The sequence below is a fragment of the Thunnus maccoyii genome, chromosome 11 (genome assembly GCF_910596095.1).
Source record: "Thunnus maccoyii chromosome 11, fThuMac1.1, whole genome shotgun sequence".
Taxonomy (NCBI): Eukaryota; Metazoa; Chordata; class Actinopteri; order Scombriformes; family Scombridae; genus Thunnus; species Thunnus maccoyii.
The window spans coordinates 26,409,508-26,424,248 of record NC_056543.1 but is presented as its reverse complement, the minus strand read 5'-3'; the positions used below and the strand labels follow the sequence as shown (position 1 = coordinate 26,424,248).

Below are 14,741 nucleotides of genomic sequence, written 5' to 3'. Positions count from 1 at the left end.
ACCTAAAGGTTAGAGGTCATAAATAAATAACCTCTGTCATTATCACTTCAGTCACCAAATTAGGAATCCCTCCCATAAACTCTATCTCACCACAAACGTCGCTCAGTTTAAAACAAATTCCAGCAGCTGGTATGAAAACCATAATCCTCAGCAAATCCCCGCGGCCATGATGCAGAGATTATGAGACTGCTGCAGAGGCAATAATAGTATGAACACACAAACACATATAGTTATCACATAAGATACAGTACTATCTTTGTTGGTCATCCCAGAGGTCTAAGGCCAAAGGCAAACAGCTTGTCTTTCAGTATATGGAGATGTGGTGCTGAAAAATGTGTAGGTGAGAAGGTTTAAAAATACCAACTGTCAAATTCAATTGTACATGTATGTGAGGCATTAAATAGCAGAAGACATATCTCAGTGAGACTATTTCAAAACCAACAGCCTGCAGGTCCACTGTATGGTGCACCTCTTCGTTGGTGCGGATGTGGTGGGTGGTCACTTGGAGGCGTGTGGAGAGTGAGCACATTGTGTTGCTGTTCTTACTCTTTCCTTAAATAAATGTGCCATATGCAAAGGGTGACAGGCTGCTTGTGTACATACCTCTCTCTCTAGATGACTGCGAGTGTGAGAGTGGGTGCTGTGAAAGCATGGCAAGATTTAAAGCGCCAATTTCCTGTTCCCTTGAAGACAATCACTGTAGGTTAGTGTGACACTGACATAATGGCCAGGTCAGTGCTGCCTGCGTGCAATGTGGGCTAATCCTGATCTCAACTAAGCCAGGTGAGGATGCCGCAAAAAAACCACTACGCCTGGAACTTTTGACGCGTGATCCTTCATGTACATGTAGGGCCACCTTGCTGGTCAGACAGCAGTCTAATTCTGCCACTGTTTTGTGGGTCAAAGATCAACAGCAATGGAGAAAGTAATTTCCCCATGAGGTCCTTTTCATAGCTGTTCAGGAGCTTTTGATCATATGACAAAATCTTCATCAGAAGATGGAGTTTGCCCAGTTGTCATGGAACTGTAGATGTTCAAATTTCTATATTTTGGAGAACCTTAAAGACTTTAAGGTTCTCTGAAACACTTTGGTTTAAAAGCTGTGGTTCAGATTTCATTGTTGATATGACTGGAACCTCAAGAACAGATACTAAAGGGACCTTGTGGTCTGATTTTTTTTCTTCAAAGACAAGAATGAACATCAAACCTCAGCCTCTGAGGCAACATGGATGAGAAGTCCTAAAAGTACTTTAAAAAAGAAGAAGAAAAAAAATAATTTGAACACCTGCAATCCCATGATAACTGGGTAAACTCCATTGACTGATGAAGATCATATAATACGATCAAAAGCTTCAGAACTGCTACTAAATGGACCTTGTGGTGAGATTGTTTTCTTAAAGGACCAGTGTGTACAATTTAGTGGCATCTAGTAGTGAGGTTGCAGACAACCAATTGAATACCCCCCCTCCCCCAAGCATGTAAGAGAACCTAGAAACTCACAAAAGGCCCTCTCTAGAGCCAGTGTTTGGTTTGTCTGTTCTGAGCTACTGTAGCAACATGGTGCTGCAACATGGTGGGCTACGTGGAAGAGGACCCACTTATTTTCATGGGATTATACACTAATTAAAACATACTCATGAATATTATATTCCATTTCTGCTAAGTCCGCTTCGCAGAAATGGAAATGGAAGATGCCACTAAATCTTACACACTGGTCCTTTAATTCTTTTTCTTCTTTTAGAATTCAAAATCTTGTATATTCTTAGTACTCAGCCCATCAATGAAATGACCTTTAGTCTTATCACAGTAAAAATAACAGCCACTGTGGTGAAGCATAAGTAGGTGAGACCATTATAATTGAGAGTCAGTCTGTCCTATCTTGCAAATGTCTGTCAAAATGCACATTTCAAAAAGGGTTGAAATAGGAAAGTAGTGCCTTTGGGCGCAGGATGCTCTCTCAGTGAGGGACAAGATGTGACTTGCCTGCTATTAATAGCAGTTTGGGAGATAATTCTTGCCTTGTTATTTTAGCAGCCATACTCAAGAAGCCTTGCCAAAGGCAGACTCTTCTGAAGCTCAGAGTTGTGTAACCATGCTTTCTTTTATTATATCTCTCTGGTCTCTCTCCCATTCTTAATTCAATGCCTCCTTCTTCTTTGACATTTTCTCTTTCTCATCCAGATTCCTCGTCTTTCTCTCAGTCTCGCTCTGCTTTCACAGGCTCTGCAGGAAGCTACAGGGCCACAGATTAGGGCCAAAAGAAAAATGCTGGAAATTATGAGGTGCTACACACACCTCCCCTTCTTCTACTGTAATTAGCATAGCATATGTTTTCAGTAACTGTTTTCTGTGCCTCTGTCCTTTGAGGTTTCAAATGATTTTCATTCTGTGAGACAAAACACATGTGAAACCAAACTGCACATGTAACTTTTAACAAGAGTAAGAGTCTACAGCTATACAGCTCTGTGAGACACAGTGGTGTTTTGAGTAAAAATGTCACAATGGACACATGCTCACAATGACAATGTCAACATGCTAATGTTTATCAAATGTGATGTTTATATATGTTCACCACTTTGTTAGCATGCTAACATTAGTTTAAACAATGCAAAGTACAGTTGAGGCTGATGGGAGAGTCATTAGTTTCTTCGGTCGAAGTTTTGACCTGACACTAAAAGAAAATTCAGGATTACAATGCATCCTGAAGGGGACACAAATTTGTGAAATAAATTTCATGGCAATCTAAAGAATCAAAACCAAAGACATTACCATCGATATATTAAAAAATAACAGTTTTTAACTTTTTATATTACCTGTGTTGTGAACAAGTGATTTCATATTTACTATATCTTGTTCAAAATTTGAGATGTCTGTTTGAGAAAGTTCGCAGTTGAGAAGGACAAGAGCAGTGTGTGATTTATCTAATTTAACAAATTGTTAAACATAAATGTGTATGAAGTGGAAAAAGTGACGCTGCATCAAAAAGTTGTTGGTTCAACTTTATTTTGCTAATATTGATAGGTGTTTCTGTTACTTTGGCCACCTCCTGACTCATGTAGACCTCTTCAAACCATTGTCTCATTGTTTGTTCACTCAGTCATCACAGATTTCCTCAGTTTCACTCTGACTGTTTAATGTCATCAGTGACTCACAAGTGTTGTTGGATGCATTTGTCTCTTGCTGATCCATGAAGATTACAAAAACCAAGTGTCTTTCTTTATCAGGCTCTGCTAACAGACGCCATTCTGATCACACATTCTGATCATATCACAAGTAAGCAAATATATACAGTATATATTCAAAAGATCAGAGGAACTGCATGAAGTTTGATGGCCTTAGCTGTTCAAATTCAAATCCAATCAGGTTAAGTAGAAATTCAGCATGGTAGTGCTGGCACTGCCAGAATCTGTGGCTATTAGTTTGTGTGATTAAAGAAAAAAGGGACAAAAATGCATATTCAACGTCTTCTCTTTATTTGGTAAAATGTTTTGTCCATCAAAATGCCAAACAGTGAGGGTGACATGGAGACAGACGCAGGGTAGACTGCAGAGGCTGATCATATTGATTCCTCAACCTCTTTTATCCAATCACATCCCGGACAACATGGGGGATGGGCTGCCCTTGACCCTCTCTGGGCTGAAAGTCCCCTACCATATACTGACCCTGAGGGGGAACAGAGGGCTCATACCACAGACATAAAGTTTATAAATCAGATAATTTGATTAACTGTCTTGTTTTTCATACTCTGTAATAATCCCCTGAAGCTGTGTGATGAATGAGCAATTGTGATATGTAGTATCTGATGTGTGATCGTCTCTGTAAACTCTATTTCTATGATTTGATAGTTTAATGTACATGTAGAGCAACAACACACTGCCGGGGCTCTGCTGCATCTGTGCCTCTGATGTCACTCAATACTGCTAATCTGTCCCAGGATGAGAACAGGATCACTGTCAGGACTGTAGAACCACCCCAGCCTCGGAGGGGGGACAGGCCAGGCAAAGTGTGGGGGGAGGGGGTTGAGATAGTTCCACATGGGGGAGCAGATGGAAACAGATAGCTGTGATTCTGTTGATTAATGAAAGTGCTGCTATTTGAGAACATGTGGTTAATGTGGTGATTGTATTCAAATCACACAGGAGCCCAGAGTTTAAATATCATACAGTAACATGTAAGCCTTAGTTCCACATTTTGGGACATATCCTTTTTTACTTTTTTTTAGGGTTACATGAAAAGATCGATAGCACTCTCATATGTTTGCAGCTATAACCAGTGGTCAATTAGCTTAGCTTAGACTGGAAGCAGCTAGCCTAGTTCAAAACTATGCTTACCAACTCCCTGATGAACAAGTTGTATCTTGTTTTTTATTATGTACATGAACAGAAATGTAAAAATAATAATTTGTGGTTTTATGGTGTGCTATTTCTTGGTGTAAAACAGCTGGGTGCAGTGACTTTTTGGAGTCTTGTCTGCAGATGGCTAAACTGTTATACTTCAGGAAATAGTTCCAGCATGTGACTTTATCTAAAACCACAAATTGTCATTTTTACATTATGTTTATGTTCAGATTAAATAAAGATACAACAGGTTAATTTGTGAGTTTTAGATTTGTGGGTAGGTGGGTATTCAACCTTTGGACAGAGCGAGGCTAGCTGTATCCCAACTTCCAGTCTTTGTGCTAAGCTAAGCTAATTGCTTCCCAGCTTTAGCTCCATATTCAACATACAGACATTAGTGTGGTATCTCATCTAACTCTTGGTAAGAAACCCAAAATGTCAAACTATTCCTAAAAAGCAAAAATCCACCAGAAATAGATCGAACCTGGTTAAAAAAGCAGCTAATCTGCTTGATGTATTGTATTTCTGTTTTTTTCTTGTTTGGGGGGTGTATTTATTTATTTATTATGAATAATATGATTGATAGATGACGTGATGTCCCATAATTATATTTCCTGTGTGACTACAATATACGTCTTTTCAGAGAGAAATGTGAGGCAAGTTTTAATACCAGATCCACAGAATCACAGTCCAAGGACTTCTCTCTTGACTCATCAATTTGAAATAACTTTTATAAATTACACAAGGAGAAATAAAAGAAGCAGAGATACCAACATTTCCTTCAGCAGTAGACTAGAGACGAGACTAGAGCTTGAGTGGACCAGAGAGCAATGCAGCCACATGTGTTTTGTATAACCTCTCTGGTATCTAGATATATAGCCCACAGCTGAATAGGACAAGTTTGTTGTTACTTTACTGAGTGCTGTCACACATTATTCTCAGAGACACAGGATCTAAAACTGAAGTATAAGTAAACGGCAGGTTAAGGTAACATGATCACAATTCAGAACAAAATAGCTCCTGGAATGAACATCACAGATTGATATACTGGAGAGTCTGAGGGTGGATTTCTCTTATAATTTTACTGAAACTGGTGAACTACATTTGCTTTTTGAAAATATTTTAAAAGATATTTAAAATTTAAAAGTTATTTAAAAAGTAGCAGAAATAGATTAAAGGATACAAAAGATATTCTGTATTTTTCGTATTGTCAACAAATCCCATGAAAAGACCAAAACAAACAATGAATTTATCCTATCAAACAAGTACTGCCTGTGTATCCAAAGTGTGATACGCAGCAGCTTATTCCTCTGTGACATAGACCTTCATTGTTATCCAAAAACTATTACAGACACATCAATGAGCCACATTGTTGCACTGGGTGACACATTCCTTCATTACGATGAACATGGGCATTGTAGTTTATGTTATTTTGGGTAAATCCCACATACAATGTCCTGCTGCCGGAAATACTCAATACAGCACCAAATATGTATTAATACACAGCTGAAAATAGTCCCCAACAAATTTACTGCTTACTCCTGTTTGAGTGATGTTTGATAAAGACTTAAGCACCCAGCTGTTATAGAAATTACTTTGCCTTTTTAATATTAAACCACATATATATGTGACCTGTTTTTAAAAGATGTATTCAGTAGGAACAAAGGGGCTTTAGTTTGGGTGCCACAGTCAGAGCAGTAGCCACAGTTGAAAAATACTGAGAGGAGTAACACATTGTTGGTTGTGATCTTTTTTACGGGATTTGTTGCCTTATCTTTACAGATAACCTGCTTCAGGAAACTCAACACACAGACAAAGATGAACACAGATATCACCTCCCTTGTTTGCTAATAAAGGTCAGCTCAATGACAGCTAATCACAATAGTCCTTTACCCTGATGGCAACCAATGTCTGCTGCTAACTGAAGGCTAGGATGACACAAAATGACACCGGTGGGTTGCCAAGTATTGATAAAATCGTCTCCCCTTTGTTTGTCTCCATGCTGTGGGTCAGTCCAGGTAAAGCAAATCCTTTTTGGTCATTTTTAGGGTGATATGTTATTGGAAATGTTGCTACAAATAATCATCCTTTCTTTGTGATTTGATGATTTGTATTCTGATATATATTCTACTTTTCTCTGTCTTCTGTGTTAGCCCTGTGCAAAGCTGTGAGCACAGAGTGGGTCCATTTATTTGTTAAGGCAATTGATTACTTCAAAGGACAAGAATAGACATGAGTTGTGACACACATTGGAAATTCACTCAGACAGGATCTGCGTGGGCGTTCATGTTGCTGCCCCTTGAGCCATCTGTAAATCACGAATGGATGTTGTAATGGTATAAACTTCATCTGGGAATTGTACTTTGTTTTTCTTTTTTAACTCAACAAGACAGCTCGTCTGCTTTTTCTTGCACATGATTATAAAGACGCTACCAAAAAAACAAAACCACAACAAATAAATAAATGTGACCTGTTTTCTCCATTCATCTGATGAATGGAGTTTTAAGCAAAGAATAAGTTTGAATAGTCTGATCCACACTCTCCTTTGTTCACTCTACGTTTGATTCAGCAGGCATGCGGTGATGTAAGTTTACTTCAGATAAAATATTATAAACAAATATATACACTTGGTAATATAGCTGTCTAAAACCATTCTTTCAATAAATGTAAAATTACTGTAAACATGCACTCTTTTCACACTGAGCTCTCTTGGCACCCAGGCTCCATTAGGACAACAAAAAATGGAGAAAAATTAGTTTGTGATGTGCGTTTTTCAAAATCTTGTGATATCTCCACAGTGTTGTTGTCGTATGAAGGTTTGATATTATATTTTAAACATAAACCACTGAGATGGATGAAAGTGACATGTAACAAACCTGAAGTACATCTCAGTGTTTGGATTGCTGCGGTTTGGAGGAACCCAGCATCACATCTAGGTTGGTTAAATATGGTATGAGAATACAGTAGACATTGTTTTGGTTTTCATGGGGCCTGGGTGCAAGAGCAGTTACTCAGTGTGTTTTAAAGGGAACCAGGGCATAAAGGCGTCAAAGCCTCACCCTATTATGGAGCTCAGTTTGTACCAACAGAACATCTCACCAGTCTCACTCTGCCCTGCACCGTTAACACATACATCTCTCTATTGTTTCACCTTACTTTTGTCATCATATTACCAATTCGACTATCAGTGGCTCATTTTCTTTTAGACATATTTTACCTACTGAAATTATGCAAGTTACTTCTGCCCTTAATGTTGGCTGTGCCCATTAAGTTTATAAAATTAGCTTCTCAAGGGCTTGACGACCTATTTAATCTGTCCCTAACAACTAGTAAATTTCGATCTATTTGGAAATGTGCTAAAGTTACTTCATTCCAATTTTTCTACTACAACTGCCCTTGTCAAATTTACCAATGATGTATTCTCATCTTTAGACAAAGGTCAATTTACAGGTGCCATCTTTATTGATTTAACCAAGGCTTTCAATGTGGTTGACCATTATCTTTTCTAGATAAACTTTATGCTATGGGTGTCTCTCAACAGGTATTATTTTGGTTTAAAACTTACCTTCATAACTGTTGTCACAATCAATCAGATTATTTAACTGTTGAAAAGGGTGTACCACAAGGATCTATTTTAGGACCTTTTCTTTTCTTTTCTCTAAATTGTTCTGCTCAGTTATATGCAGATGACACGCTTATATGCACATCTAATTCCAATGTAACTAAAATTCAAAGCTCTCTGCAATCAGAATGTCCAAAAATGCTTTTTAAATAACAATCTCATATTAAACAAGCAGAAGTCTTATAGCATGTTGTTTGGTACTAGTTATAATATTAATCGTTCATCTACTGAGTTGGCTATTAATTTTACCGATGGGTCTCCACTTAATAAAGTTGATACATTTAAATACTTGGGACTTTGGACTGATTCTGATTTTTTTTTCAGGCCTCATATTGATTTTAGAAGATTAGAAATAAAATAAGTCTAGTCCCAGAATACTATATTGGTCAATCAATTGTTTTACTACCCAAGTAAGAAAACAAATTGTCCAACAGCTTTTATTTCCCATTATTGATTATGGTGATATCATATACCAGAACACCTCTGAGACACATCTTCATCCTTTAAATGTAGTTAACAATAATATTTATAGATTTGTCCTAAGGTGTCCTTACCACACGCATCATTGTTTCATGTATGACACACTGAACTGGCTATCACTTCACTCTAGGAGACATTTTCATTGGTTGCTCTTTGTTTTCAAATGCATTTACTTTAACTATCTTCTATACTTAAACAGCTTTTACATTCAGATCATCATATTCACTCAGATACACTCAGCAACCTTTTTTGTGCCTAGAATCTTTAAAGAAATTGGGAGACATGCTTTTAAGTTTAAAGCACCATCATGCTGGAATAATTTGCCTCATGCAAACTATTGAACTCATTCAGATCATTTACTTCTGTCCATGACTTCAAGACTTCTTAGCTTGTTTATCTTAAATCTACTCATTCTTGTTTTTAAATTGTATTTACCTTAATTTTTTAGTTTATAAGTAGACTCAGTACTTTGACATAATGTTATTTGGTCTGTTGATTTATTTTATTTCTTGTTAATTTTTTGTACAGATGACACTTGTAACAGATATAGTAGGAGTGCTTTGGGATGGTGGGAGAGCCCTTATGTGTATGTCCTTGTTGATGTTACTATGTTGATTGTTTTATGTCATTGGATTGTTTAATTCATCATCATCATTATTATTATGTATTTATTTACTTATTGTTTAAATGTTTGTTAACTTCCATGTTTTGTGCGTGAGGACCATCTTGAAAATGAGATGGTGCATCTCAAGGGGTTTATCCTCTAATTAAATTTTGAAATAAAATAAATAAAAACAAATCGCAGCAGGGTTCAAGACAGTTTTCCCAAAACGTCTAACTCACATCATTTATAGGTCCCGTGTGTTTCAACCTTCACATGTTTACCTTCTCTTTGAATTTGAATTTTGAGAGACATCAGTGCCATTTAGTTCAGATCAAGATAATTTTCGGTACTCTTTACTGAAAAGTGTGTGAGACAAAATAATCTCAACTCAAGGTCCACATACTTCATGTACTACCTTTCTAGAAGCTTTCAACCCGATTGATACTGGACTTTTGAGGTTGATATATTGATATAAATATATCCATATTTGAGAGTTACAAAAATCTGATAACAATATATAAGTTGATATTTCTTTAAAAAAAATAAAAATAAAATAAACTTGTCAGTGCTCTCTAGCAGACAAACTATGTAATGGAGAGTTTTTAGCCATGTTGTGGCATGGCCCTAGGGATGTCAATGTCAGTCTGTCAGTTGGTCCACCACTTTGGTCCACACTGGAATGTCTCAACAACTATTGGATGAACGTCCATATAATTTGGTACACAAGTTCATGTCCCCACCAGGATAAATTGCAAGCACTTTGGTGATCACCTGACTTTCATCTAGTGCCATCGTCAGGTCAAGGTTTTAATTTGTCCAATACTTTGGTTTATAACCAGGCACCTGCAAAACTAACGACATTCCCATCAGCCTCAGGTGTACTTTGTGTTTAGTGATAATTAAGAAATGTAGCATGGTAACACGCTGAACCTTAAAGCTGGAGCATGGGACTTTTGTTTTCCCCCTTCTGGCAGTGAGAGTAAAGGGGGTGCTTAGCTGTGATTGCCTGACACAGGCATGTAGCACACTCTCATGTGCACCACAAATGACAGGCACACAGAGAGGGCTGGTAAAAACGGAGATGTTTTGACGGTCCACCAGCCCACTGGGATTTGCCAGTACACCACTGGCCATAACATACTTTTGCAGCTGTAAAATGGTGGATAAATTGGTTAAATTGTTTTGAGCATCACACAACCCCTGCGAAATGACTTGTCTCACTGTCAGAATTTGGTCCTATAACATTTGGTCCAAAAACATTTGGAGAGTCTAGAAGAGCCGCACAATTAATGGCCAAGTGGCCAGTGCAGAAATGTCGCGCCCGACACAAGATTTAAAAATTCTATATACTGTGAAATACAGAGAGATTTATCTGGCGGTGATAGGCTTAATCATCATTGTGTGAATTTGTTTGGCAAGGGCTTGAATGTAATGGACGTTCATTTATGTGCAAAAGTCCCACACTGCAGGAAACTAAACATTACACCTGCTAAACATCAGCATGTTAGCATTATCATTGTAAGAATGCTAGCTTGGCTGTAGTCTTGTCGAATTACTTCTATCATACTGTATCTTTGACATTTCTGTACTGTAATTTCTTGTTTCTCATTGGGTGACATATATCCCAGTACTGATATGTCTGCAATATAGCTCTACTTTCAACAGTAACTAACCACTTGTCGTTACTTGATGTTCCACAGTTAGGTCAACACTTTAGCCAGTTCCACCTGCTGACAAACGCTTGTTGTTGCCATTGAAATCTCTGAAAAAGCTAGTCAGTGGACCTTGAGTTGAGATCATTTTGTCACACATTCTGTCATTTTGATGCAATTTTTCCATGTTCCTGGGGGGAGAGAAATTGATTCACACTCAAGTTAAATCTAAAATAATCTGAATTAGACAAAGTGGAAAACTGCCTTCAGAGAGCGACTGTAGCTGCTCTGTATGGTGATGAATACTGATCTGAGCCCCTCTAAGCTAAGAATTCCACATTAATAACAATGATATATTAAAACACATTCGTGTGTACAGTATATGTGAGCTCTACCTACTTTCCAGAAATATACATATACTCTGTCTGCATATACTGTATAATATAATTTGCCATATTTGGGGACAGTAATATAGATACATTCTTTATAAACACTGAGCTAAGCTTCCTGATGAACAGTTTCTGAATTATTTTCTAGCATATATTTTGTATTTCCTCCATCATCTCTGGTAAAAACAAATTCCTCCTATCTTGTCAGTTTCCTCCATTACTATTACATCTTTATTTGGCGTAGTTAAACAAATCATGAACGCACCGAAGCCACCCAGCATCTTGCAGAGGGGGCAGGCTCTGGGATTTGCACTCTGACAGCCCACTTGACATTGTGAGTCGATGTTTGACACAGTAATCAGGCATAGGGTTTCACAGGAGGAGAAATAGACCCTCCCTGAAATAGAGGGATAAATTTAGTTCCCCTGTCAATGCTCTGGTACATAAAAACCCCAGGGGCCCTGCTGTGATTCCCTTGAGGGGATTTATTTCAATCCTTGACCTGTTAGAAGTGTCCTATGGCATACGGTGCACAGGAACTGTTGTAGATTTGATCTGGATGGTAGTGTTAGAGCTCACAAACCACCAGGACAATTATGTTTCTTGAGAAAGCTACAGTGCATCCAATCTCTACTTTCAATCTAGACTCTGGTCAATTTATATAGTGATAACTGTGGGCAACTGGACAGGCACTTCCTCTGCCTGAACTCTACGGCCAGATCAGTCTAAGTATGGTTTAAAGGATGTTGTTTTGTAGGCCAGTGATACTAAGGGGCCAAAATCCCTGCATGTTTCCACCAATTCCAGGCCACTGTTACGCCCCACTGCCATCAACCCATAAACAAAATAGGTCAATAATGGATGAGGCTTTTCTACTCTTCTCCTCAGCTGTACCGTCTTGTCAGTCTGTGGGGAGGCCCTGGAGTGCGCGTCCTTACAAGCAACCGCTGTTTCATTATTCATACAGGTGTTTTAACGAAGAGGTGGATCTTACTCTACTTGCTCACCAGCCTTGTAAACAGCCACGTTACTGCCACACCACTCTCATTTTAATCGTTCCACCTCTCGTCCCGTCTTCTTTTTCTCACTGTAGTGTGTTGGATCTCTTTCTTTCTTTACTGAGCTCATCATATAACCTGCTTTCCATAGACTATCACTTTCTTTTTCCTTACTTCATTCATGGGCTGTAAGGATATCCCAGCAACCAAAGTTGTGTTTAGCAGGCAGTGCAGCACTGGTGTATGATTTTTTTGGGCTGGGGGCGACTTGGCTCTTGCATGTGGCTGAGGCTAAATTCACAGCTGGACAGATGTTTGGAGACAGACTAGAGGATGATGGTTACACAGGAATAGGTCAGTACTGTATATTGAGAGTCATATCATTTTCGCCGCAGGTTCCTTTGGGATTGAAGTGTCTGTAGGTATCCTGACATTAGGAATGTTCCACTTGTTGATGTGATCCTTTTAATGAACTCCCACTTTCGAACTCCAACCAGGGAACGGTGTACCAGTCATCTGATGGAGCTGCCTATACAGTGGGTGGCATGTGTGTGTGTGCATATACTGCATGTACTGTATATGTGTATGTTTTGGTGTTTGTGTGTGCATGTATGTGTCCTAGTCACGGCTCCGGTTGCGTTTCTTGAAGAAAAAGAACGGTGTCTTCTGAGGTGGGCCCAGTAATATGGGGACCTGGTTCTTGTGTGTGATCCTGATCTGTAAGAATCAGACAGAAAAGGACATGATAAAAACCACTTTGTAGGTAGGCAAGATTAATGGTATTAAGGGTTCTACAGAAATCTGTTATCAATATCTATTTTGACTGATTTACTAGGTTGACAATCATCACTTCCTGTCGTTTCACAACACACTGTTACAAAAGCACCTACTGTGGCCTTGCAAATAACTTAGATAACAAAAAGCTCTCTACCTTCCACTCCCATGAAGGTGACAAAATGAAAAATGCTGTGAGGATGAATAGAAAATAGTTGATCTCCTTCTTTTTATATGAGGACTGTAACCAGTTTGTGATATTTGATGGCGTGACAGTGTTGGAGGTTGAGTCTGGGGGTGTGCAGCGGAGGAAGATGAACAAAAGAGCACGGAAATGAGCCAGATATGACAAAAGTACAGACTTTATCAGCTTTCTAGGATAAGAGATTGTCCACTGGTATCCAGAGGATGCTTAGAGGACCTTGATGCTCCATACAGACCAACACAGTGACACAGGTCAAAGCTGATGCAGTGCTTATAGGTGATCCCGACTATATCCAGTTGGTATTGCGTCATCTCTCGTATTTGCTCTGGCTTCACCTCCACCAGAGGTGACATTCCCTGTTCCAAGAGCCAATTGTAGCCGGGTTGGTCTGCCAAGTCCTGTGTCTTTGCACCAGAGCCCTATACCTAACTTTGCAGGTGTTGGTCCATAATGTTGACCTTACTCTTATTTTTTGGGCTGAACTTGACTGGGCTTCACTGATACAGGCTCCCCTTCCAGGTCTGGCTCCAGGACAGGACCCTGGTTACCCTGACATGGCCGAGGTCATTCCTTTCTGAAGACACCGATCCTTAGCAGTCATTGAATCTCTGTCTCTCTGAGGCAACCTACTCAGCACTGTTCTGGCACAGTAAAGGTGCCAACGCAAAGGGCTATAGCAAAACATGAAGGGTTGTCTGGCAAAAAAGTTGAACCTGGCTCGACTTTTCCCAGAATGCAATATGACATCACAGAGCTGCCCATAGTGTTTGCCAATCAAATATGCGCAAGCGCCCATTTCTGGTAGATTACTTGTTATTAAGAGCATTTTTCTCCCATTTACCTGATTGTTGAGATGAAGAATAAAATGCTTGTTGCTGTGATAACCAGAGTTGTAAAAGCCTCCCTCAAAGTATTATTAAACCTATAGTTTGTTTGCTCTGGTCCAAATCAGTTGACGAGTTGGTGCACTTGTTGCATTTTACCCTTGGTTCAGTTTCTTTTCATGCAGAAAAAAATTCAAGCAAACCAAAATGCATCACTAAAAGTCAGTGAAAATGTTCTCCCCACTTATTGGTCAGATGTGTCTGGGGCAGGAGCAAGAACGTAAACACAGGAAGAAGGTCCCGAAGAAGGTTCTATCTCTTCAAATATCATTCAAAGCAATGCACTTCGTTGCTAGTCCAGGTCTGACCCAAGCCCCCAGGAACAGCGCTGGGCTTTGAAGCCAATTTGATATAGTGGCCAAACTGTGTACTCACAACTTCCAGGTCTGACAGGGGCCCAAAAAGCATTTTTCCTGCACACAATCATGGGAAAAGCAGCAGCTGTAAAACGGTGGATACATTTTTTTGAGCATCACAACCACCGCTCAATGACTCATTTCACTATCAGAATTTGATCCATTCAGTGTGATCACATTTAGAAGGTCTAGAGCTGCACGACTGAATTGTTTTATCCCCATTCAAGTAAGCTGGAGGGCTAAACCAGAAGTTAGCTGTCTCAGTGGCGGAAGTCTCTTTTGAGAATGCTCTATGGGTGCATGGGATACATAGGGCCCATAGAGCATGTGCAGTATGTTTTCATCATGGGAAAGTAGATTTTTTGGCTTCATGTGCAACTGGGCAATTTTCAGAGGAATGAACAGATGCTGTATCCAGCTCTCTTTATACATCCATGGTC

The 14,741-nt window shown here is 39.1% G+C and overlaps 1 protein-coding gene across 2 annotated transcripts in view; it reads right to left on the bottom strand.

The window, feature by feature from the left end:
- Window positions 1-3,452: 3,452 nt before the first annotated feature.
- The window catches only part of LOC121907318 (diacylglycerol kinase beta), a 121,916-nt gene continuing 110,627 nt past the window's right edge, over window positions 3,453-14,741 (bottom strand). For both annotated transcript variants that reach the window (XM_042426801.1, XM_042426802.1), the window contains one exon: window positions 3,453-12,799. In XM_042426801.1, coding sequence (XP_042282735.1) covers window positions 12,701-12,799 — 99 coding nt within the window. In that variant the 3' untranslated portion in view covers window positions 3,453-12,700. The remainder of the gene's footprint in view (window positions 12,800-14,741) is intronic.